The sequence below is a fragment of the Rhineura floridana genome, chromosome 4 (genome assembly GCF_030035675.1).
Source record: "Rhineura floridana isolate rRhiFlo1 chromosome 4, rRhiFlo1.hap2, whole genome shotgun sequence".
NCBI lineage: Eukaryota > Metazoa > Chordata > Lepidosauria > Squamata > Rhineuridae > Rhineura > Rhineura floridana.
The window spans coordinates 133,205,620-133,232,722 of NC_084483.1; the positions used below are offsets into that span (position 1 = coordinate 133,205,620).

Sequence of the window (27,103 nt, forward strand, 5' to 3'; positions counted from 1 at the left end):
TGTTCTTGCAACACTGTAATGGGAAAAACCACAAGGTGGAATTCTTCCTTCCCCCTGCACAACTTTTAAAGATACAGAAGACCTCTTGCTTGCCAGGCTTCTGTATCTTTAAAAGTTGTGCAGGGGGAAGGGAGAATTCCACCTTGTGGTTTTTCCCATTACAATGTTGCAAGAACACCTGCACCTAGCTGACTTTCTCTACTCCTAAAGATACAGGATCAGTCTCAGGCCCTGAACCTGGCAACCCTACTTACCACTCATGTATACCAACTGAATTACTGAATTAACTGGAAAGTAAAGGTATCTCTACTGACCCATAAGAAAAATTCCAAAACCTCTGTTAAGGTAATACCTTTATTTGGTCAACTAAAATGTCAAAAAAAGAGTGTGCAAGCTTTTTGGTTCCTGAGAACTCTTCATCATGCTAGAATGTAAACCGGGCCATTGGCGAAGACAGACAGAAAAAAAGTTGACTGTTAGTGAAACCATGAGTCTGCATCTTATAAAAGTCTTAAGACAGAACATAGATGACAGCAGACATGCATATAAGACTCTGTAGTGTTTCTGTTAAGGCGTTTTGGAAAGGAGAAACATACAATGGTAAATTCTCCATCTCTGGAATAAAAAAACCCAGCTGGTACCCAGACCTGTCTCCATGTTTAGGCGAAACAAACAGGTTCCTTGGTAGGCGGGAAACGGGAATAAAGAGAAACTACATACATGGATCATTTTTATCATTGCGACTCTTTCACTCCCAAATGCATATATGCAAGATTGCATTGCAGACACAAGCGCAGGAGCTTGGGGGGCTGGTTGGCGTAGTTCCGGGGAGAGGAGCACTCTGCGCATGTTCCAAAAGGCATGCTTTTAATCCCTTCTCATCTTTCATGAACGATAATTGAAAACAAAGTCTTGACAAGTGGTAGATTTTTGTTTTTTGTATTTTGGTTATTGTTATCAATCTAGTCACGGGCGAGGAAGGTGGGATTCTCTCGACCCCCTTCTTCATTTCGCACAAACCGGACTGGCGGCTGCGGCGGCGGCCTCTGCTCGTTGGTCAAGGCCGCGAGCAGCAGAGGGCGCTGCCGGACCCCGATCACTTCGGGTGGGTCGCTGGCTGCTGCGGGCTGGGAATGGTGGCAGGAAGCCTCACCCAAGAGCCTTATCAGCCGGCGGCAGCAGGAGAAGGGATCAGGCCGGGCCCCCGTTTAGGCGTACCACCCCACCCCACGCCTGATAGGGCAGCGCCACTGGCGAAGACTGAGGTGCCGCTCTCTTTCTCTCCGCGTGGGAAGGAAGCAGCGGACACGCCACCCGGCCGGTCACTCGCTCTATGGCAGGCTTGGTTCCCCGCCTCCCCTTCCTGCTGTTGTGGCGGCGTCGGTGTGTGCCGTGGTCCTCCTGGAGTCGAGGTCCCCTCAGCACAGCGGCCACCGGCGGCTGGGCCGCCTCGCACTCAGCAGGCACACGCCGGGAGGTTGCTCCTTCGCCCGACTTCCCCCGCTTACTGCCGGTCGCTCCCCGCTTCGCCGCATCCTCATGGGCAGCCGCGGCGGGGTCCCCCCAGAAGAAGGCGGGCGACTCTCAAGGAGCCACGCCGTCCTTGGCTGCTGGGCCCGACGGTGAGGTGTCGGACGCCAAGAGGCTCTTGGCTCTGGCATATCCCGAGCGCTGGAGACTGACAGGTACCTCCTCGCAATAACCTTCGTCTTCCTGGGGGTTTCGGGTGATAAAGCGCCCTCAGCGTTACTCTGCCCTCTCATACTCTGATCTCTTTTCTCCCCAAACGACCGTTCCCGCATTGTTTTTGCACGTCATTGCCTCCCCCCATCGACGTCCCGACGGCTACTAAACGGGCTCCTGCAGTTAGCAGTAGTTGAGAAAAGGCTGTCGACATGAGATCTGTTCCACCCCTTGTTGAACATTTGCTCTATCCCAGTGTGTGTGCATCCGCGCAAATATCTGACTCGTGTAGCTTTTTAATGTCTCGCAAACGCACAGACGTGACTTCTAGCAGGTTTTCTTCCCCCGCCACAGGCCTTAGAACTAAGTTCTCCCACTCTCCTTCTCCCTCAACCTGACGCAGGCACGGTACTGTGGTAAGTGGTATATTTTGAAGCGCAGGAGCTCATCACGACCTCCTCCGTAGCCACGCCCCCGAATAGAGTCCAGAAATGCTGGAAGGTGCTGTTGAGCCATTTATATATTAGCTAATTAACTAGTCTCTGACTTCCTCCACGTCACTCCCTCTCTCTCTGTCAGTAGCAGTAAAATTTGAAAGTCTCACTATTCCCTCGTTCATTTGCCAGAGCCAGGAAACCCTGGGTGCTCTGGCAGACTCCTTGGACGCTTGTGTTTGAGAAACAAATCTCCTGAGTTGCACTCCACTACTCCATTACACGCACACACAAATGCTGTAGTGCTTCCCAAGGTATTTTACTCCTAGCTCTCCCTGTGCTTAAATCTCAGCTCTGTCATCACAATGCATGCAGCCCCCTCCCACTCCATTATTGCTGTTTGTATCCCATTCAGAGTACCCCGCGATTTGGTGTGCGTGTTAGGCAGGCGTCGCTTGTATTCCCTTAGACTGCCCCAGCTGGTAAGATCTTGTCCTTCCCATCCAGCAGTCTACACTTTTTTCAGATCTACCTTTAGCCCAAACCTTTTTTTGAACTATCTATGTGATTATTGTTAATGTTGCTGTTGTGGCCCCTTTTAAGTCAGGCTGTGAGCCAGTAGTGAGTCCTGGCCCACCAATTGAAGACCACTGATTTTATCTATTAAACTTTCAGAAGTTCATAGGTCTTCTCTGTGCATTCATGGGACATTGTAGGGTGAGAGGTTGGCATTTCATTGGTAGGCTTTGCACCATTCCATAAATGTATTTGTTGGCATGTCCACAACATGCAGGTGTGCCTCTCTGTGCAATTGGAAACCCTGCCTTTGCAAGGAGAAGTGCCCCGAAGTTTTCCAATGTGTCAGTATATTTATGGGGCAGAGCCTGCCATCTCTACACCATGTACATGTTCAGAAGAAGCAGCTTGAACATCTTCACTTGGGTTTGAAAATGTATTCAGATTGTCAGTGCTAAGAGATGGCATCAAACGTTTTGAAAGTAGATGAGCCTGGTACTTGGGATATTTTCAGTCCTATCAATTTCTAATTGCATGAGTACAAGTGAGGAAATTTAGCTGTACTCCCACAAAGCACACATTTCCCTTTCTTTGTGCGTGTGCGTGTGCTTAGTATTTCTTTGCAAAAGGGTGCAAAACTATTTGCAAGAGGGCTGTTGGTGTGGGGGAGAGAGGACATGTCTCCATTACTGACTTGCCCCTTGCCAGTTATGTTTAGCTGGCTAGGTGGCTCAGAATAGGTATGCATATACCAAATGCACATTATTTGGTGGAATCAAACATCACACAGTGGAATCTGAGTGATTATATGGTACAGTGACATCTGTTGTTGTGTTATCTCTGATTGGCTGGGGTCACATAATGAGAAAACCCTTTCAACAGCCCCTGTATCTTAATTCATCTCTGCTTGACAGATTACTTTTAAAGTGGGTGCTGTAAAATAACATCTGATGTTACAGTTGATGTCTCATGCAAGTATTTAAAAAATCATGTGAATTGTGGATAGAATATTACAAACACTCAAATTAGGCTGCTAAAATGTATCTATAAGGAGCTTAAGTGTTTTATAAAATGTTAATGTAAAACTTGCATCAATTAAAAAGGCAATTTTCCCCTCTAGCTGCTGTCGGCTTTCTGACGGTTTCCAGTGTTATCACAATGTCTGTCCCTTTTTTCTTGGGGAAAATTATTGATGTCATCAACACAAATCCCACTGGTGAACTTGTTGACAACTTGTCCAACGTCTGTGCCTTGCTAAGTGGAATATTTTTGTGTGGTGCTGCCGCCAATGCAACTCGTGTCTACCTCATGCAGACTGCAGGTAATTGGGATGAATATGTAAAATGATCTTCTGGGAAACAGAGTAACTGACTGAAAGAAGCTCCAGACTCATAGTTACATATTTAATAGCCAATCGTCAGGGATGGTGGGAGGTGTAAGCCAGCAACTTCTGGAGGGCCACAGGTTCCCAAACTCTGGCCTGTGGGTTCCCTTCTTACTGTATGAACTGAAAGTTCACACATTCCAGAGTACAAAAGCTTCTAATGCTTTTTAAAAAGCTCCCACTTCTGAAGCATCCTAGGAGTGCAATCCAGACCCCTATCCTCACCATTGGAGGGGGTTAGGAACAGTTGGAGGTCTCCCTCTGCTCTGCTGTTGGCCATGCCTGCCAACAGTGTAGGTGGTTGGGAAGCAGCCAGTGTAAGGCCCCAAAACAGAGCATTCTAGGGTGCGAACAGGCAGGCCATCAGTGGATCCACATGTGGATTTCCTGGAGATGGGCCTGATCTGAACCTGTCTCCTGCGCCACCCTGGAGCTAGCCAAGCAAAAACAAAGGGGGGGGACTGCCCCCTCCCCCCAACCTGCACAAGTGGCAGGGTTCAGGTGTGGCACTTCAGATTCTGCAAGTTCAGTATACTACTGAAGTTATCAAGAAAATAAAATTTCTGCAAGCTACTTCTGTGTAAAACATTGCATGGATGGTTATACAATATAAGGAAAGAATTTACTCTTTAGTCTAGTTCTGATAGAATGGGTGACTGAAATTGTTCCATTTGCTTGATATCTTTAAATATTTCTATGAAGCTACTTGAAATTGCTGTTGTCTTAATTCCAGCTAATATTGTCATTGCTTGGAGTAAAAAAATATTAACAGTGCAATGCTTTGTGTATTTACTTGGAAGTAAATCTGAGTTATTTTGGGACTTACAGGTTCTTTATTTTTGCTGAATTTCATTGCATAATAGTTTCCATAATAGTACACACTTTTGATTAGTGCCAGTAAAGGTATTGCCTAGCCTAACTATGGATTTTGGATGCTTTTTTCCCTTCTGGACCAATGTAGCTGCCTTTGCCTTTTGTAATAATACAGTACACTGGAATGCAGTTTTCTTGGTACATTTTAATACGATTAAGTGTCTTTTTCCACCCTAAGATAATCTTCTACTAAGACATGGAAAATAACTAATTCATCTTCTAATTGAATATTAATTTTTGTCTAAATATTTAACAGCAACAAACAATTATAACCCTAATTCTCCCTATACCTGCACAGTCGCACACACAGGCACACCATTCTGTCCAAACAGATTTTCTCTCAATTTTGTTGTTCAAGATCTGTTGCAAAATAACTTTTATTTTGGAGATGGGCTGTGGCTCAGTGGCAGCACTTCTGCGCGGAGGGTCCTAGGTTCAACTTCTAGTATCTACAGGTAGGGCTGGGAGAGAACCCTGCCTGAAATCCTGGAGAGCTACTGCCAGTCAGTGTGGGCAGTACTGAGCTAGTTGGACCAATGGTCTGACTAAATATAAGGCAGCTTCCCAAGTTCCTATGTTTTGGAATTGGTAGTGTAATGTTTCATGTATATATTCAGCACATTGTCACACTTCTTGACCCTTCCAGGACAAAGAATTGTGAAACGGCTGAGAGCAACAATGTTTTCCTCACTCTTGAAACAAGAAGTAGCTTTTTTTGATAAAACCAGCACTGGAGAGCTGATTAATCGCTTATCTTCAGACACAGCACTCTTGGGTCGTTCAGTCACTGAAAACCTTTCTGATGGGCTAAGAGCTGGTGTTCAGATCTCAATTGCAGTTTTTATGATGGTATGTGCCTACTTGTTTTTTTTCTCTCACTCACTTGCTGTATTCTGCAGACTTGCCGTGTTTAGGATGAAATTACAAAGATTCAAGAGTCCACCTGTGAAGCTGTTGTGTCTGGTACACAATGCATATACTAAGATTGCCTTTAATTATATCAGATGAAAATGGTGTAGTCCAGTGGACAGAGAGCAGAACTTGAATCACGATTCAAATACCATCAAGCAGTTAATGGACTTGCCATCCTAAAGGAAAATCATACCACCACAGCTTCCTGCCAGTAACACTGGAATTACCCATTAGGGGATTTTGTTAAAGATGGGACAAAGGAATGTAATACATACTGATGTTTGCAGTCCTTTGTTATAAGTACGTTTTCTTTATGCAGCAGTGGAGGCATCCAAAGCACCTTGCTCCTTAATGACTGCAGGTAGGGAGATCGCAAGATGTGTGGGAGAATCCAACAAGCCTGCAGTCAAAATTGCACAACTTTTTGGCAGTTCTTCTTTCCACTCTGACTTGTGATGCAACTGGATCATGCAACTTGGGTAGGATTTAAGTAACCTGTCCACTTTTGAATACTGCCCATGCTGAATTATAACACTTGCAGCATGCCTTAAATGTATTCTTCAACAGCAGAGTTGAAATGATTCCCTTCACTTGTTGCCCACCTTACCTGTGAGTGGTTTGTATTTCTTATTGGAGCTGTGGGAATTCAACCCCTGCTGTATTAGAGTGCACAGAAATGAAGAAAAAAATGTGTGTGTGCAAAATGTTAAAAGGGAACTTAATTGCATTTCATTTTTGCTGTCTTTAATTTATAGATCTAGCAGAGCCTATTTAATAGTACTAACATGTTAATTCCACATTGCTTTTTTTACTTCTAGTTTTTTGTGTCTCCCAAACTTGCCATATTTGTTCTGAGTGTGGTGCCACCTCTGGCTTTCACAGCTATCATTTATGGAAGATATTTACGAAACCTGACTAGAATGACACAGGATTCCCTTGCAGAAGCAACACAGGTCAGTTCTCACATTTTAAAGTAAAAATATTGAAAGTGAATTTTCAGATAAAGACTCCTTTATTGCACTAAACGTTGCCCTTATATAGGCATGTCCCACTAGTCCCCAGTTATCTTCTGATTCTGGTGTATAAGTTCAGTTAAGGCAAATGAGGTAACAGTAGGGATGGATTGTAAAAGATGAAGAAACAGAAGTGTTGTAAGCTTTTTAGTCTGCCCCTTTTTAATTGAAAGTGAAGGCTGAGTCAAGAACTTAAGTCCTTTCTTACTAGTATGAATATGACAGTTATCTATCTGCTTGTTTTTTGTTTTTGGCAGGTGTTACTATAGAGTTTGTATGTAGTCTCTTAACATGTCTGCTTGTTAATGACTTTGTGTAAAATGGCTCTGCATTGAGCTTGTGAGTTGGCCTGCTTCTGATGTCATATTAAACCATAGTTAAAAATAAAGTATGGTATAATGAGAGCAAGCATGCTGGTGCATGCCGCATAGTAGTGCCTGTTTGATTTCTCTGACACTTCTACTTGTGGTTTAAGTGGAAAAAAACAAATGGTCAGTGCAGATTCACATGTGATTCACATGTAATTCAAAAATTGTTTCCCTCCTAGTACAGCAAAGATAGGAGCAGGAGGGGAGAGAAGCGGGCACTGTTGAGCAGCACAGCAGGGATCAGCATGCTGCTTGTACTTGTCAAACTATTGGTTATGTTTAACCATAATGGGACATCCGAATTAGGCCTTTGTATAATTGCCCTCTGTGACGTGTTGAAATGGCCCAAGCCACATATTGCCCTGGGGCTTAGTCTTAGTTCCTGTTCCAGCTCCCTTTTACACAGGAGCATAAAGCGGCAAAAAGTACAGGCATGCCTTTTAAACAGCATCGTTGCATGCTGAATGCTTTTGGCATATGTAAATAACAGCAGAAATATATATCCACTCTTACTGTAGTACTTAAATGCAATTAGAGGAATCAAAGTTACTAGGGTTTCAGGTTGGGGCACACCAAAATGCAACCCTCCAGAATTATATTAATTTTATTAAATGTTAACTGCAGTTAGCAGAAGAACGGATTGGAAATTTGAGAACAGTTCGAGCTTTTGGGCAAGAATTAAATGAAATGGAGAAATACAGGAGCAAAGTTGATCATGTGCTACAGTTGGCCAAAAAGGAAGCAAAAGCTCGAGCAGGATTCTTTGGAGCAGTAAGTATATGAAGAAGGTGAGGAATCCATAGTGTTTTTGTAATGTGTGGCTTTCTCTTCAGTTTGAAACATTTTGATATACACACCCCTTTTTCTCATTTTCCATCTGTAAATAATGTATTACAGTGCCCTTACAGAAAATTATTTGAAAGTCTAGATGAGAGTTGCACCTCAGGACATGAATCACTGTTTTGTTTTGTTTTGTTTGTGGAGGATTTCCTTATTAGTGTTAACTATGATCAAGGCACCTACACGTTTTAGAGAGCTTCTTTGCCAGTAGCTGCTCCAGAGAATTTCCAAACTGCTTCTTAGGCTGTGAGCACACTAGTTGCCTATAGCAAAGTGTTTCCATTGGCCATACCTGGAGGGGGAACACGCTCATCTGCGCATCAGTTACGAAATCCTTTTAAAGCTGATTTTGAAAAAAAAAAAACACTTGAGCTGATCCCATCAGATTTTACAGTTAAAAGGGGCAGGGCTTGACTAGCATAGTGTGCTAGTCAGAAAAGAGGTGGAGACACACTGGAACCAGCAGAATAGTGTGTCTCTACCTTTACATTCGGAGCAGTTTAACAGGCAAATTTGGAGGTTGGATATTGGAGTACTTCAAATGGAAATTCAGGATAAATGCAGCATGAGTTAGCAGCATTTTCCCTTTAAATTACTCTTATTTATTTATTTATTATTATTATTTATTACATTTATACCCCGCCTTTCTTTTCATGATAGAAACCCAAGGCAGCTTACACATGGTTCCCAGGCGGTCTCCCTTCTAGGTACTGACCAGACCTGATCCTGCTTAGCTTCAGCAGGGAGCTGGCCTTATGTGCCTTCAGACCATGTCTTATATCGCGTTGTGAGCTTCCTTGCTATTCTGTTGGAAACAGAGACTAATGATGTATTTCTTAAGGAAATTGGTTGAAGACATTTACGAGGGCTATGTTTTCCTAACTTATATAGATAGAGAACATTTAGTCCCAGGATGGGTAGAGCAGACAGTGAGTTGGATTATAGGAAGGCACATAAGAAGCTGACTTATGTTGAGTCAACCCATTGGTCATTCTAGTTCTGTGATGCCTACACTGACTGGCAGTGGCTTTCCTGGGTGTCAGACAGGAGCTTTTCCCAGCCCTACATGGAGAGATCCAGGACTAAACCGTGGACCTTCTCCATGCAAGGCAGATGTTCTGCCTCTGAGATGTGGTCCTTCCCATCTCTCCCTTCCTGCAACAGGCGCCTGCAACTTCCAGAACAGTAGAGAATGTATGAGAGGGGACTGCACCAGGGGAAATTTGGGAATACCTTGCATGAGTGGAAGTGCCTTCTGATTGCACAAGAGCACCTTTGGATCCATGTTAATATTTATTTGGCTACCTTTGAAGACCTTCTGAAATGTTTGCAAGTTTTCCTTTTCATCTTTTTCAGACTGGGCTGTTTGGGAATTTGATTGTGCTCTCTGTTCTGTACAAAGGAGGATTACTGATGGGCAGTGCCCATATGACTATGGGTGAACTGTCCTCTTTCTTAATGTATGCCTTCTGGGTTGGCACAAGCATTGGAGGTATGGTTCATAAAATGTATACTTAAAAACAAAAAATCGTGCATTTAAAATATTATAGGCAAGGCAAGATTCATTTCAGAAGTGGGGACAGGATAGATAGAATTATGTTTGGTATGGAGAAAGTGAATAGTTTTTTTCCCTCTCTCGTAAGAGAGAGGGGTCATCCAGTGAAACTTATTGGCAAGAAATTCAGGTAAGATGAAGTACAGTAGGGCCCTGCTTTACGGCATTCTGCTTTAAGGCGTTCCGCTGATGCGGCACCTTTCATTTACAATTTTAAAGGTTTTTTCCCCCATTTTGCGCCGTTTTCGCGTCATTTTTGCGCGATGCGGCCCATTAAAGTCAATGGGGTTCCACTTTAGAGTGTTTTCCACTTTACGGCGGGGGTCCGGAACGGAACCCACCATATAAGCAGGACCCTACTGTACTTCTTCATATAACTAATTTACAAAACTATGCTGCCACAAAACATGGCAATGGCCACTACTTTAGACAAATACAAGTCATATTGGCTATCCTCCAGTATGCCACTGAATACCAGCTGTCTGGGAGTAACAGCTACTGCTCTCATGTCCTGCTAGATGGACCCTTATTCTAATCCAGCAGGGTGGTTCTTGTATTCTGAAAGGAGCTTTAAAGTATATTAGTGATGTTTTAAAGCATTTGTTCCAAATACTTTATGAAGAGAGGCTAAAGGTTGTTGATAGGTTATCTTGGAATTTCAATGAATCTATGTGCCTAGTCCAACACTTACTGTTGCTGGTCTGGTGACATTCTCACAGGTTGATGAGAATATCTTACTTTGAACCATTATTGGGAAAATGCTGCTTTTAAGGCCTTGGAAGTTATACAGCTATTATGAATGCTTCCTGAAGCACTAAACATGGACTCTGTTAAAAGTATTTGCAACACTGAATACCTTGGCTCCATGTGTGCCATGATTTCATGGGAGCACAGAAAAACTGCGGAATTCAGAATTGGCCATAGAATTCACTCCTTAAAAATCCTGTCATTCTTTTTTTAATGTAGAAACAACTTGAATGTGGTATGAGAGCCATGATTGTATGTGTTGTGTACACTTATTGACAGTCATGTCTGGAAAACTAACTTTTGCTGGCTTTGCAATACTTCAGAAACTTTTAAAAACTGTTTGACCTAGAATTTACAGTGGAACAGAAAAAGCATGCCTTTGTCAATACCACCTTCAGCTCTCTTGACAATTATCTGCCTTCTTTGCTTTGCTCCTGTACCATTATTGCAGATAACAGCCCAATCTCTTAACTCAGAAATTGGCTGCTCCTTACAGAACAGTTATTACAGATGCACATAAGAAGATAAGCATGTTACTAGTAGGTGATTCCAGTAATTTGTTTTTTAAAAAGAACAACACAAAAGAAAACTTTGGGTTGTTGCTTGCTTTTAAATTAATTTTGGTGCTGGGAATAAGAGTACATTGTACATATAATGCCTTTTTTGTTTGAATACTAGCACCCAAGTTGCTATCTTGTTAATGTAGGCACCTTTTAATCATTGTTGTTTCACTGAATATGTTCTCTATCATCCTTGCCAGAAAAATGTTTTCTCCTATTGGGAACATGCTGTATTTAAGATCCCAAGTACTTTTAAAAAAAAAGTTTAGGACATCTTTACAAAAAGTTCCTAATAGATTTCCCCAGACTACATGGGACAAGTGTGTTTTCCTGGTGAAGCCCACCACATCCAGAGTGCTGTTTAGCTTTTGGTTACTCTAGTACCACAGGCACATTACTAGTCACCACCACCACATCTTCTCCTCATGCAATTTGGAAATTATTTTAAAATATCTCTTAATTTATTTTGATTTTCAGGATGAACCATGTTGTGGGCATGTTATGAATACATATTCGCTATTTTCAGTAGGAATGCATTTTTCTCTGTAGTGGTATAATCTTCCATAAAACCCAGTTTTTTTTCAGATTATTTCACCAAGAAATGTGTCAACAATGGTGATACTAAGTGGAAGTATAACCAACCCAGGTGATGCTTCCAAGATACAATCCCTACCTCTGCCTCCTCCACATTCAGTTTGCTTGAATCTGCAGACATGACTTTCAGATACTCTAATTGTTTTGCTGAGATTCAGCAGCTAACACTCATTACTGGTGGTTGTTTTTTTAAACATGATGCAAGTTGCATGATTGTTCATTTAAACAAGCATCCGTTCTCAAATATTGGGACTTGGTGGAAACATATTTCTATTTGCCTTCCATAGTGTTGAAGGCAACTGTTTTTCTTCTGAAGCAGTTAACAAAGGAATTGCCCATGAATGTTCATAAATAGGTGAACATATTGTTGCATGAGTACACAACCCACAGCTAGAGTAGAAAAGTGTCCTGTTTTCACAGTCCTGAAGTGCAGCAAGGTTGTTAGCACAAACAATAATAGAAGTAGACACAGGTGAATAGAGAAATTATGGGCAGATAAGTGAATTCCACAAGAATTCAAAAGGAGCTACACTCTTGAAGACTGAAAGGTAGGTTAAGGAGAGTAAGGCATACCTGTCAAAGGTAGTCAAAGTTTTGTTGTTAACCAGTTCGCTAGTAAAACATGCTTCTTTGGGGTGGAAAATGTATCCTACCCTCTCCTGGAACCCACTGGCATGGAAGGAGGAATCTAACGTAGTGCAATTTCACACTGGCAACAGGTTTTGTCTAGCACTGGCAACAAAATCATAGTCTTGCCAGGGTGGGAAAAGCTGCATTGGTTTCTCAAAATTGCTCCCCACTCTACCACTCCAACACAAGCACAGCCATCTATTCTTTCAAATTGTAAACAAACTAGCACTGCCAGCTGCTTTAGTGTGTTTTCCTTAAAAGTACAGAGAAAGAGAGAGAGATAAATACTTCTCCAGTGCTGTGGTTCATTTACCCTGCTCAAAAGAGGGGAAAAGGTGTTGCCCCTGCAGAATGGCTACTTGCTGCCAAGAACATCTTAGCCCTACACTTCACTCTTATTTAACTGTACAAATTAGTTATTTAAAAACTACTGTTTAAAAAGGGTTGGCAGAGCTTATTCTATCAAACATGCAAAACTTGATTTTCAGGCTGAGCATTTAGAGTCATTGGAACAGGCATTCAGTAGAGGTTATGCCAATCTCTTTCAGGACAACCACATTTTCTACATGTTCCTGTTCATGCATAACAATAGTTTTTTTTCTTGTTTAGGTTTAAGCTCTTTTTATTCTGAGCTAATGAAAGGATTAGGTGCAGGAGGGCGTCTGTGGGAACTTATTGATCGAAAGCCACACCTTCCTTTTAATGGTAGGTTCTCTGTTTCGTAAATGTTTAATCGGTGGTGTTTTGCTCTCCAACCAGTAGCACCCTATCCATCTGAAGTTCCCAGTAGGGCTGGTTTTAAGGGTTGGTGTGTTGTTGGCAGGGATGTGGCTGATGACCTCTACCCTGACTCTAGTCTGTATGCTCCCTCTGGCCTTTGTGCATTTGTTCCATTTAAGAGCAGACTGAAATTTCCTCCCCATTTTTGCAGAGCTATTTGTGTCCTCACCACTCCAAAAGTAGGGGGGGTTCTGGTTGGTTTGGGGGATGGGCAGTTGTAATTTCTGCAGATTTGTGTGTGTGGCTTCCCTTATTATAAGACAAGGTGGCAGAGGCTTGTCTTTCTGTATTTAAAAATACAGCCAGCAAACCCCCTGCATTTTCCAGTCATGTTTTCTCTTCCCGCCTGTGCCAGATCCCCATAGAAACAAAATTGGTGTTGTTTCCGTAGGGACCTGGCACAGGCAGGAAGAGGAAATGCTGCAGGAAAACTCAGAAAAGTCTTGCCGACTGTGACCAGTGAAGCCCTGTTTAAAATATACAAAAACAGAAAAACAAAGCCACACACACCTGGAATTCATAGATATTTTCTCCACCTATCCCCAACTTTGAGGGGCAATTTATTTTCTTTCTTAATCCCTGTTGGATGTTGTATCTGGCGCAAGCAGATGCCCAGGATGCAGAACAGTATAGTGACAGGCTAGATGCCAGTTGAAGCAATGAGCCGGACAAGCAATAAGTTTTAAGAGTCACTTTACTGACAATATATCACAAGCTCTCTCTGTACAAACTCCTCGACCCCCACACTCACAAGTGTCTGCTGGCCCTCTATATAGATAAGGCCAGCTGCCCGAGCCTAGGTTGCATAGCAACGTGTCCTTGAAGATGGCTCGAGCTCTGCCAACTTTCGCTTCTAAGTCACGTAGCTCACTTGTGGAAATTTAACCTCTGCTTTCTCGGTTTAATAGCCAACAATCCCCCACCTTAAATTTCCACATGCAGCTAGTTACATTTCTCTTCCATTTACATGTGTTACATTTTACATGTCATTACATTTACATCATTTGGTTTTATTCCAGTTTACATCACTTTCATTTGTAATCATTATTTCATTAGAATCGTAGCATCACTTTTATTACATACAGTTATTACAGCAATTATTCTCATGAAATTCCACACTTTTGCTGTCATACCTATTTGATTTATTGGTACTGTGTCTGCCTGTTCTTGTTCATTACTACCTTCAGTGTTTCCCAACTCCACATATGTTTTCTCTTCCCAATCCTGCTCTATTGCTTGCACGCTTCTGCTTAACACCACAGACCTTTGTTTTGGCATCCATATTCTGTAATACGTGTTTTCAAATCCCAGCATGTACCCTTTGTCTGCTCTCCTTTTCAGCTTCCCTGTCCTTTTATTTTTGGGAACATGTACCCAGCATTCTGCTCCAAACCTAATCAAATGGTTTAATCTGGGTTTTCTGTCATACAATTTCTGATAAGGAGACATTCCAGTGGCCTTATGGAATATTCTGTTTTGAATGTAAGCTGAATACAGATCACACTCTCCCCAGAAACCTTGTGTTAAAGAGGAGTCACATAGCATTGATCTTATTGAGTCCTGAAGCAACCTGTTCCAGCGTTCAGCTAACCCGTTCTGATGAGGGCTATAAGGGGCTGTTAACTCCTGTTTTATTCCTCTTTTATCCAAGTATTCAGTAAAAGAGTGTCCTAAGAACTCTCCTCCTTGATCTGATCTTATTCTCTGTATTTTGACACCAAACTGCACTTCAATTTTTGTAACAAATCTTTTGAGTTTCTCTGCAGCTTCACTTTTAGCTTTTAGTAAATAAACAGTGCAGAATTTTGAAAAAATCATCAACTATTGTCAGGAAATATCTTGCACCCCCCTGAGTAGGTTGAAATGGCCCCACTAAGTCCACGTGTATTAATTGATAAGGTGCATTTGTACTGGGCATGGCTTCTTTGTTCTTTGCAGCCACAACTGCCCTAGTTTGTTTACACACGTGGCAGTCTACATATTTTTCACAGTTTTTCAATGTCACATCATTACTGTTCTCTGTTGTTTTCACCACATTTTCATATCCTATATGGCCTAGTTTTCTGTGCCATAAATGAACACAATTATTATGGGGTTTCTTATTAGCACACATGAGTACATGATTTGTTAGTTTCACGTGTAAGAAGAACAATGAGTTCCTTACTATTCCTTTCATGAATATTTTTTCTCCTCTCATTACATGCACTGAACCCCTTTTGAACATTACCGTGAACCCCATTTCATTGAGTTTCGAAACAGCCATAATGTTACATTCGATATCAGGAACAAACAGCACATCTGTCATAATGGTATTGAAACCTGCTAATTTCACTGTACCCCTACTTTTGATAAGTTTCTTAGTCCCATCAGCCATTATTACATGATCCTCTACGTCACAAAATGTATGAAACATGGATTTATCTTTGATTATACTATTTGTTGCCCCACTGTCAATTGCCCATAAATCTTTACAGTTATTTCCCTGCTCATTGTTAATACATTGCTTATTCTTACTAGCATAGATCACCTGTACACATGGTTTTCTTCCTCTTTCTCTTCTTCTTGCTTCACAATTCCTTTGAAGATGTTGCTTGGAACCACAAAAATAACACGCTTTTTGTCCATACAGTCTCTCTTGTGGAGCTTTGTTGTTCTGTTTTTCCACGTTGTGTTTAGACTCAGTCTTTTCCTGCTTTGCCATTTCCTGCCTCCTTTGGAATTCTTGTAAAAGTTTGCCTTCTATATAATCCATATTGAGATTTGCATCGTCCATTGCTTCCAAAGAGCTCACCAGACTATCATAACTTGAATCTAGTGAAGCTAATGTGATATACACTTTTTGCGTTTGAGAATGTTCAATTTCACGTTCTGACAACTCAGTAAACAGTCTGTTTATTTCCAACAAATGCTCTGACATGGTTGTATCTCCAGATAAGCGCATCTGATACAATCTTCTGGCAAGATATATTTTAGAACTGGCAGTCTTTCTCACATGAATATTTCTTAAAGTTTCCCAGGTTTCTTTTGCCGTTGTTGCATCACGCACGTGCAGTAATTGAGAATCGTCAATAGCAAGAACAATTAACGCCTTTGCCCTCTCATCCAGCCTTCTCCAATCTGCTGGAATTGGCACTACGGCGGGTGGGTCTTCTGCGATAGCTTTCCACAGGTCTTCTTTCACTAGAAAAGCCTGCATTCTCTGTTTCCAAGTGCCATAATTTTTCCCTGTCAGCCTTTCCAAGGGAATCCCGGCCGATAACGTAACAGACATACTTTCACTTTTCACAGTTCACCGCCTTTGTAATTAGAGCTTCTCACCTCTGTCCTTCAGTTAGTTTTTTTTCTTTCCCACGGCTCTCTCACAGCTTTCAGCTCAGCTTTCGGTTTCTCCGTCTCTGCTGTTTTTCCCGCTGGTCTGCAGTTCTGGCTTTTCTCTGCCGCTTTTCTGCAATCCTCCGCTCCAGGTAATCCTCAGCACCAGGTACCATCAGCACCAGGAAACCATCCTCTGCTACCACTTGTTGGGTGTTGTATCTGGCGCAAGCAGATGCCCAGGATGCAGAACAGTATAGTGACAGGCTAGATGCCAGTTGAAGCAATGAGCCGGACAAGCAATAAGTTTTAAGAGTCACTTTACTGACAATATATCACAAGCTCTCTCTGTACAAACTCCTCAACCCCCACACTCACAAGTGTCTGCTGGCCCTCTATATAGATAAGGCCAGCTGCCCGAGCCTAGGTTGCATAGCAATGTGTCCTTGAAGATGGCTCGAGCTCTGCCAACTTTTGCTTCTAAGTCACGTAGCTCACTTGTGGAAATTTAACCTCTGCTTTCTCGGTTTAATAGCCAACAACCCCCCCCCCCAATTTCTCAAAAGAGTGGACCTAACATATTGACCCAGCTCTAGTTCCATGCACTCTTCCCTTTGCCCAATTCTATTCCTGTTGTGACCCATTCTCTGTCCTTGTTGCTGCTATTGAAGCCCCAGCCTGGCCATTGGGAGAAAATGGGAATAAGTACCTTTTGGCCCAACTAGACCATAAGCAGCAGGGACACATTGGATTTTTAGAATGTGTGGCAATGGTACTTCATTCCTAGACAGCACTGACAGCTAAGGCTCATGCCTAATTCCTCTATAAGCAGACTGGTCCAGGTTGCCTTATGGACAGTATTTCAGAATGACCAAATCCATAGATGTCTATAAAGAAACATAGTAAATAGCCTTTATCCCTTATTTTAACTTTCTGTTGGCATTACTCTTAAATGACATTTTACTTGGACAAACTTTGCACTCTTCTTCATTCATAAATGTGTTTATGTGTGGTATGTCTTTGATGTTGCCATTTTAATTTTTGTGTTTTTTTATAGAAGGAATAGTATTAAAACAGGATTCCTTCAAAGGTGCTCTGGAGTTCAAAAATGTCCAGTTCGCGTATCCAACTCGTCCAGAAGCATTAGTTTTTCAAGACTTTACCCTTACCATCCCAGCAGGTTCTGTAATGGCACTGGTTGGCCCAAGTGGGTCTGGCAAATCGACTGTTGTGTCTCTTCTACTTAGGCTTTATGATCCAATCTCAGGTAAGTATGAATGTGTAATGGATCGGCAGTTGCATTAGATACAGTTTCAAGTTGAGGATAAAAGCCAGCCTCCTATTCATGTTTTTTGTGCAGAACTTTTGCGTGGGAAGGAGTAACTTGCCTAGTCATCAGTTCCACAGTAATCTCTGCCCAGTCACTGAGACCATCCGGAGGAGTGTTGTTAGTTGCCCTCCGTGTTAGAGAGACCTGGCAGGCCTCAACTAGGATTTGGGCATTTTGTGTTGCCGGTCCCATGCTGTGGAACACTCTTCCAATGCAGATTTTGGCCAGCATCCTCACTTTTGACGTTCAGATGTCTCTTGAAGATATTTTGAGCTGACAGGCTTATCCAGCTGGTTAAGAAAATTTTTTTGAGGAGCCAGTCATTTTAAATGATTGTTTTGTATTGCTTTTATGCTGCTGTACACTGCCATGTTTTGCAAGAAGGCGCTATATAAATATTTTTATAAATAAATACAGTATCCAAATGTGGAGGCATGGGAGCTTTGGGAAACTGTTGGAAGGCTACTGGCATGGAATGTTGAGGGGAAATGTAGCACTAAAGTGTGTGAAAAACACACTGTGAAGTATGAAACATGTTGGGCTCATCTTGCTTTATTACAGCTAGCCTGGGGGACATTTCAGCTGAAAGAATGGCTTCTGTTGCTTCATATTAGAGATACTGTCACATGCTTGAGAAGTGTTGAAAAGGGTTTTGTGTTTACTGTGATATTTGTTTTTATGTTACTGTTTTATTACTGCTGCTTTATTATTTTTATTATGAAACTCTTTTTGTAATTGTTTACCTTGTTGTAAGCTGCTTTGAGCACAATTTTTTGTGGAAAGGCAGCATACAAATAAAAAGGATGATGGTGATGATACTTTTTATACAATGCAACCATCTTTTTATACAATGCAACTCTCTCCCCTTAAGGCACCATCTCTGTTATCTTTTTGGTGCCTGCTGAAGTAGAGACCTTATCCCAGTCTGCATCTGTGTTGGAATTGCTTTTTAAGATGTTTTTAAAGCTTTTTTTTTTTAAAAAAAACTTTTTAAAAAGATGTTTTGCCTTTATATTTTTTTAAGATGCTTTGTTTTTAAGATGCTTTTTAGTGCTTTTGTTTGCCGCCCTGGGCTCTTCTGATAGGAAAGGTGGGATATAAACTTAAGAATTAAATAAATATGTTTAATTGGATCTGGCAATTACTTGCTTGAATCATCATTACTTTAATAAATTACAGAAACTGATGCCACTGTAGAAATAATCCACACTGTTCAGGGTGAAATGTGTTCCTGTTAAAAATGCACACATTAAGGACCCAATATTTCTAATAATGAATACTGCTATTTTATAAAGCTACATGGAGCTACTTATTCATTTATTTTACAATTTTTATAACCTGTTTTTCACCACACTGTGGTCACAAAGCAGTTTTCAGTGCAACCAGTAAAATAGCACAACAGATGTCGCAGGTGGGACAATTGTCTTAACGTCTGTGGCACTTAAGAATTCCCTCTGCTATTATTGCTTATTCTCCTGCACCTCCTATTTCTCACCCTCGCTCTGTACCTAGAATGTTATCTAACAGCAATTTCTCAACTTGTTAAAGGAGGTATCACTGTTGATGGTGTTGATATTCGTCAGTTAAATCCACTCCGGTTCAGGAATGAAATTGGAACTGTAAGTCAGGTAAGAAGAGATGCAAAGTTTCTTTATGTATTTATTTATCATAACTCCTATAATTCCTTGTAAAAGGAGCAACTTATTGCAGTGCTGCATTCTAAGCACCAGATAAAGTTTGAGAATTCCAGGGTGCTTTAATTTCTCTTGTTGCTTTCTAATTGAAAGAATAGGTCCGTTGCTGTACAACACTAACTACTGCTGTTGGTAGCAAATATTAAGACTACAGCTGAAAAGGCCACCATCACTACGACCAATCTCTTGGATTAGAGAAATAATTTGACACTAAAACATCTGCTGCAACGTGCTGTACTTCATATGCCTCTTAGAGAAACGTTTCATAACTGTTTACACCCAATGCTAAGCCATGGTTTAGAAGTACATGCATGAGCAGGGAAGTGCCACTGTGAGACCCAGGCTCCCCCACTCCTCTCCTCATCCTGTGTGGCCAGGAGGAGGGCTTCTGTCACTTAAGGTTTACTTACCATGAAATGTGGCTTGTCATTGTTAGTTAAACAAGCCAGCTTCATAATCTGTGGCTTGGTGGTTCAAAATTGGCTTGTTTAGGTACAGACCAGTTTGTTTTACCATCTCTGGTTTATACAGTGCCTTGCAAAAGTAATCAGATCCCTGACCAATGCTCACATATTGCTGAATTACAAATGATACATTGTAATTTCATTTTGTATGATATTATATTTTGAAACACTGAAACTCAAAATCAATTATTGGAAGGTGACATTGGTTTTATGTTGGGAAATGTTTGTAAGAAACATAAAAAATTGAAACATGTTGCTTGCATAAGTATTCGACCCCCACACATTAATATTTGGTAGAGCCACCTTTTGCTGCATTAACAGCTTTAAGTCTTTTGGGGTAGGTATGCACCACCTTTGCATACAGTGACGGAGGGATTTTGGCCCATTCTTCTTGGCAGATTTGCTCCAGATTGTTCAAGTGGTAGGACGTCACTTGTGGACTGCAACAGATTCCCAATGGGATTGAGATCAGGATTCTGATTGGACCACTGTAGGACATTTACCTTTTTTTTTCTTGAGCCACTCCAATGTTGCTTTGGCCTTGTGCTTGCGATCCTTGTGCTGCTGAAAAGTGAATTTCCTTCTAAACTTCAGTTTTTTAGTGGACTGAAGCAGGCTCTCTTGCAGTATTTCCCTGTATTTTGCTCCATCCGTTCTTCCTTCAATTTTAACAAGATGCCCAGTCCCTGCTGATGAGAAGTGTCCCCACAGCATGATACTGTCACCATCATACTTGACTTTATGGATGGTGCGTCTTGAGGCATGGGCAGTGTTAGGTTGGCGCCACACATAGTGCTTTGAGTTTTGGCCAAAAAGCTCTGTCTTGGTCTCATCTGACCATCAAACCTTTTCCCACATCGCAGCTGGGGCATTCTCATGCTTTCTGGCAAACTCCAGACGTGCTTTCAGATGGTACTTCTTGAGTAACGGCTTCTTTCTTGCCACCCTCCCATACAGGCCAGTGTTACGCAGAGCTCTTGATATGGTTGGCTGGTGCACCATTACTCCACTCCCAGCCACTGAACTCTGTAGCTCCTTCAAAGTGATTGTTGGCCTCTCTGTGGCTTCTCTCATAAGTCTTGTTCGAGTACTGAGTTTTGAGGGATGGCCTTTTTTTGGCAGTGCCTGGGTGGTGTGATGCAGCTTCCAGTTCCTGATTATTGATCCAACTGTGCTCACTGGGATATCCAAACACTTGGATATTATTTTGTACCCTTTTCCTAATCTGTGCATTTGTATTACATTATCTCTCACTTCTGTAGAATGCTCTTTGGTCTTCATTTTCCTTCACATCCACAGCCTGATCAATGATCCTCCAACAGTGGGGGTTTTATCCTGACAATGTGACAGCAACTTTAATGGTTCACCGGTGGAGGCCAATGGTAAGGTCACTGTGTCCTCGATAGGGCGTTCTTTCATCTGTGTAAACTGGGAGCTTCCACAGCACAAGGGTTGAATACTTATGCAAGAAACATGTTTCTGTTTTTTATGTTTCTTACAAACGCTTCCCAACATAAAACCAATGTCACCTTACAATAATTGATTTTGAGTTTCAGTATTTCAAAATAAAATATCATTCCGAACGAAATTACAATGTACCATTTGTAATTCATTAATAGAGCATTGGTCAGTGGTCTGATTACTTTTGCAAGGCATTGTACGTAGCAACAAGATAGTTTTCATGGAAAATGGAACTAACCTTCCCAAGTTGTCCTCCAGCTTTGTGTGAAAAGGAGATAAGAGGGGGAACACGTGAGTTAAAGCTGGGTCTTTCTACTTGTACATGTAGTGCTAAACAAGCTCTATGTGCGAACAGAGCCAACATGTCATATTGGCTCGGGGTTGGGAACCTCCAGCCCCCATGGGCCAAATTTGGCCTGCCAGGTCACCCGTTTGGACTGTGAGGGCATTTTTCTGAAATCATGCCCACCTGCCCCCACACTTGATGGATGTGACATCAGTTGTGGGGCAGGTCAGAGATGTGGCTGCAGAAAGCGGGATTCAACTCCCGTTGCATGCACAGGGAGTTCTGTTCTGCTTGGTTTGGACACACAAGCCATTTCTAGCTCTGGGAATTGGCTGGTACGCCCACACCCTGCACAAAGCAGAACTGAACTCTCTATGCAACAGCTGATGCACGGGCAGTTCAATCCTGCTTTGTGCAGTATCTCCTTCCTCACCCCACCAGGCCAATTTTGACAGACGGGTGAGACAACCCACCTGTCAATCATTTTACATTGGTATGTCATCAGATGATTAATAGGTGGGCTGTCAAAGCTGGCCCACTGGGATGGGGAGATAAAGATCTGGCCCACTGGGCCAAGAAGATTCCCAATCCCTATGTTAAACATTGTAGACAATATATTCGGCTAATCTGAGAATATCCGATAGAAGTCTCCTTTTAGCACTGCCCTACCAATTATTATGTTACAAATGTTAGCCTCTTATGAAAACAACTTACATATATCACCTGTCCAGAATCATAGGATAGTAGAGTTGGAACGGACCTCTAAAGCCATTGAGTCCAACCTCCTGCTCAATGCAAGAATCCAACTTAAAGCATACCCAACAGCTGCCTCTGGAATGTTGCTGCATTGTTTGTTCTGTATGCAGTTTCTTCCACCTTTCCTGGTTTTTCTACCTCTCTGTTCCCTAAATGTGGGAATAGTTGGAAGCTTGGGAATAATTGAAAGATAGGCACTGATTAATAATTGGAACACAACAGATTTATCCTTTTGAACAGATACATTTGTTGTTGTGTTAAGCTCTAACAATCCACGTAAAGATACTCTGATTAATTTTTTTTTAAGTTTGTTGTAAAATTTTAGTCTTATCTATGTATAAGCTGTGAACCTGTATTTTATACATTTTAGGAACCCATTCTTTTCTCATGCTCTATCTCTGAAAACATTGCCTACGGTGCAGAGGACCCTTCTACAGTAACTATTGAAGAAATTGAAAGAGTTGCTGAGATAGCAAATGCTACTAATTTTATCCAAAGTTTTCCAAATGGATTCCATACTTTAGTTGGGGAAAAAGGAGTTCTTCTTTCAGGTATGACTTTGCATTTTTCAAAGTCTGTGTAGTTTATGTGCTTTTTTAAAATATCCTGGTTTTAAGTTTATCACTTGGGCTACATTAAAATGCCTCTTTAAAACATCTCTCCCCTGTGGCTTTAGTCAGGATAATGTTTATCCAGCTGCATGAGTTAATTAACAGTTCCATCATATTTCAGCACTACTTTATGAATTGTCACTATTAATAGCGTAATTGTCATTGGCCTGGTTTGTATGGCACACTGAGCCAAACCATGCCCTATGGTTTATTGCTTATGGTTAGTCCACGAGTGCTAAATCATGAGCCTGGGTTTGGATGACATGCTAAGCCAAACCAAGGCTTAGCTCCATGCAGCAGCAGAATGACTGGGGAGGAGCAAAATGGCTGTGATTTTCTCTCCAGGAGCCCACACATGCAAGCACTTGCATTCAGCCATGGTTTGGCTTGGCGTGACAAGCAAATCAGGCCACTGACTTTACTTCCTGCATTTAATTTCCCACTGACTTCACTATTTACTATTCTCTACTCCCCCAAATCAGGTGTATATATTCCTGCAATTTAGGATAGTACTTTATGCATCTGATGAAGTGAACCCTAGTGCATGAAAGTCCATGCCTTAATAAATTTGTTAGTCTCTAAGGTGCCACAAGACTCGTCGTTGTTTTTGCTGCAACAGACTAACACAGTAGCTACTCTGGAAATCTTGAAAACATAGTTACTTCTACAGATTAGTGGAGAGCAATTAATCTCGCCTACATTTAAGTAAGAACTTTCATTAAGAGAGAAAACAGTGAAGTGGTATTTTAAGTTTTATATTTCTTTTAATATATTAGGTGGACAGAAACAACGAATTGCAATTGCTCGAGCTCTTCTCAAGGTAAGCTTTAAGCAACTGTTTTTTCTCATATCTAGGTCTTGAAGGAGGGGCACAAATGTCAAAAATGATGTTCATAACTGAATCAGGAGTGTAGTTGTCTGGGGTCCCAAGGGGTCTTAGACCCCTTACCTTTTTGGGAGCCAGGTCCCAGCAGGGTCCCTGTGTTTCCATCATCCTACAAGGTAATCAGCATGAGCCAATGAGAAGAGTCCCAGTGAGTGTTAATTACAAGCAAGCCTTTATTAGTTCCTGGTTCAAAAGGTGTCCACCGTTCATGATTGGGTGACAAGTTGTGAAGAGTGATAATTTGTAGTTGCAGAAGAGGGGAATACTGATAATAGCATTCCATCTATGAAGTTTGGTAGCAGCAGCAGATAACATGTAGACACTGAATTCAGTAATTCAAGCAATATCTCTGACGGAGAGAAAGGACAATCAAATGGTGACAGTGATAGAGAATCAGAAAGCAGTATTCAAGTCTGGCCAGATTATTCTATAATTTTAGAAGGTTGTGTAATCTTAGAAGGGCTATGGCTGTGAGGAGGTGTGATTGTGACTATTATGAAGAGACCCTGCACTTCTGAAATTTGCCACTACACTTCTGAACTGACTAGGAATAAGCAATATATTATAGTTACGGCAATGTCATGTTTACTACATAGAGTCAAACTGCCCTGTCTTACTTTTCCATATGAAACCTGCTCTACAGACCTGTCTAGAATAGCCAGCTCTTGCAGGAGCAGCCCCTGCCCTCTGGGAAAATAGTAATTTCAGTCAGGGTGTCAAAAGTGTAGTACCTTTGCTTAGCACTTCAAGACGTTTAGCTTGCAGGTCACTTAACTAGACTTAGGTATTCTCCCTGATGTTCCAGTTATTTTTTTAATATTTGTGCATTGAAGCAAACTCAAGCTGTCAAAGTAAAACCAAGTTAATTTTGTTCTTTAGAATCCAAAAATTCTTCTTCTTGATGAAGCAACAAGGTAAGTAATAAAAAGTATCCAGAAGTGGTCTTTCTTCTCTACTGCTGACCTTTTAGTAGTTTGGAAGGACTGTGATTTGAGGTTTCTGAGTGCTTCAGCTAGTCCAGACCAGGAGATATAGCTCACAAAGGTCCGTGAAGGTTAGGCATAAGCTGTGCAATCTCTGTGGCTGGACTTGTACAATGACAGGGGCTGTGTTGCTTTCTGGGACACTTCTTTCTCTCCGGTTAAACTAGAAACATGGGAAATTTCCACCTGGATGTGATCCTTGTCTTTTATGGCACTTCCTTACTAAAAGTAAGTTTCATTAAAAATGATCATGTTTAACTAGACTTAAGTAGGAACTGATCTGTCAAAAAGTTGTGTTGCTGAAGACAGTGTGCAAATAGTATTTCCCCAAAAATAAGGAAAATATTGTGAACCGTATCATTGTTTTTCAGGGTTTCCCCCACCTTTTTATTCTACAGCAGGCACATGTAGCCTCCCAACCAAATTTAAACCAAAGCTGTCCCTGGCCACATCCACACCAGACTTCAGACAGTCTTAAGAGATCAGACTTTATTTCACTTTAGACAGTCATTGCTTCCCCCAAGAAATCCTGGGAAGTGTAGTTTGTGAAGGGTGCTGTGAGCTGCTAGGAGAGGCCCTATTCCGCTCACAGAGCTACAATCCCTAGAAGAGGGGCTGTATGTTAAACCACTCTGGCCACTGGAGCTCTGCCAGGGGAATAGAAGTCTCCTAACAACTCTCAGCACCCTTCACAAACTACTTTTTCCAGAATTATTTAGGAGAAGCCATGACTGTCTACAGCGAAATAAACGTCCGGTGTGGGTGTGGCGCCGATTAGCCAAGCCAAACAGCTGTGAGTCTGGCTTTTAGAACACTGACCGTTCTTGCTGAGCATGCTTGATATTATAATAGACTTTAATTAATTAAAAATCAGCCAGGCATTTTTTTAACTTTTAAACTGCAGAAGATGAAGGTCAGAGTATGGGGCAAGGTGAGTAATAGGATTACAGGTACTCTGTGAACATGGCTGGTTTTTAATGAATTTCAATGGATTATGAGACCACTGACAGAAAGAAGTCTAACAGGGGTCTGGATTCTTTTTCTTTTGATTTACACTTTGAACTCTTGATTCTCTCTGAGCATTTTGTGTATCATCATGAAAACTTAGAGGGCTATTAAGCTAGCATTTCTGAGTTCACGACTATACGTTTTGTAAGGTTTTGTTTTGAAATGAGCTTATGGAAAGCATCAGAATGGGATAGGGGTATTTTCAATTTAACATGGCAGAATGAGAAAAATCCATGCTGGCTATAGTATACAGCCACAAGAATGGCTGTATAAATAGGGGACTATATAACATGTTTTCCCTTCGCTCTGTTCATGAATTAGTGCTTTGGATGCTGAAAACGAATACCTTGTCCAAGAAGCATTAGATCGGCTCATGGAAGGGAGAACAGTCCTCATTATTGCTCATCGTCTGTCCACTATTCAAAATGCTAATTCTGTTGCAGTTCTTGACCGAGGCAGAATTATTGAGTGTGGAAAGCATGAAACATTGCTCGCAAACCCAGATGGACTTTTCAGCAAGCTAATGAAGAAGCAGTCTCTTATCCAGACTTCCGAAAGTTTGGTATTAAATGTGAAATCCTGAAAGAAAATTCTTTTTTTAAAAAAATTATGAAAGGGGATAAACAACAGAAATGTACCACATTTCTGAGGATTTTAAATTATATTTCAATATATGTACAATAAATGTTATATATATATATATATATATTTCAGCGTGTTTCAAATATTTTAAAACTTTATTCAAAGCTTCTAAATAATTATATTCTTATGAAGATATCCAACACTGAATTGTTTTCAGACTGTAAATATTTTTCTTCTATTTGATTGATGGCTATCATATTGAAGTTTATTGATTTTAACTTGAAGCGGTGGCAGCACATTATGATTTTTCCAACTAGCTTGACAATTTTGGAAATTAAAAGTACATTCAGTTCTGGAATCTCTTTTAAAGCCCTTAGACATGTTTTAGACATGCTCAGAAACTTTCCCTCCCATGGGAGGGGAAATGGTTTAAAAAAATTCCTGAGGCTAGTAACTTAGTTCCACCCTATCACTATGATTCTAAAAGAGAAGTGGATGAGACAGTTAATCCATTTTTGTAATCCCCTCTCCTTGAAATTAATCATTAAGTCTCTCACTTAAAAAGCAGAACAAGCAACATTACTAGCATTTAAAATCCAGAGTGAACATTCTGTTCGAAAGGCAAAATAAAACATGTTTCTGAAAGGCTTGGAGAATAACATCTTCAACTGGCCCAAAAGTATCTTAATGTACATTTATCTCATATAAGGTACCTTCATTTGTTCATATATTTACCTGGGAATACGTTCTACTGAAATAAGCTTTTATCCTAGGTAAGTGTTCATGGGATTGCAGTCATAGCCATTTTACCATTACCCATCATCTGTGATGTTAAATTTGG

The 27,103-nt window shown here is 41.3% G+C and overlaps 1 protein-coding gene across 2 annotated transcripts; it reads left to right on the top strand.

Annotated features, from left to right (window-relative positions):
• The first annotated feature begins 1,011 nt into the window (after positions 1–1,011).
• Positions 1,012–26,387, top strand: ABCB10 (ATP binding cassette subfamily B member 10). Of its 2 annotated transcripts, none has more exons than XM_061624479.1 (13): positions 1,012–1,685; positions 3,754–3,954; positions 5,537–5,739; positions 6,621–6,755; positions 7,808–7,954; positions 9,380–9,515; positions 12,719–12,814; positions 17,259–17,468; positions 19,080–19,159; positions 22,563–22,743; positions 23,580–23,623; positions 24,569–24,603; positions 26,002–26,387. In XM_061624479.1, exons 1-13 carry the CDS (start codon positions 1,334–1,336, stop codon positions 26,261–26,263), a joined length of 2,082 nt encoding a protein of 693 aa, XP_061480463.1. In that variant the 5' UTR covers positions 1,012–1,333; the 3' UTR covers positions 26,264–26,387. The 2 variants fall into 2 exon arrangements, with proteins under 2 accessions (XP_061480463.1, XP_061480464.1); XM_061624480.1 differs by lacking the exon at positions 1,012–1,685 and adding an exon at positions 2,249–2,431 and having other exon boundaries at positions 26,002–26,386.
• The last annotated feature ends 716 nt before the right edge of the window (positions 26,388–27,103 follow it).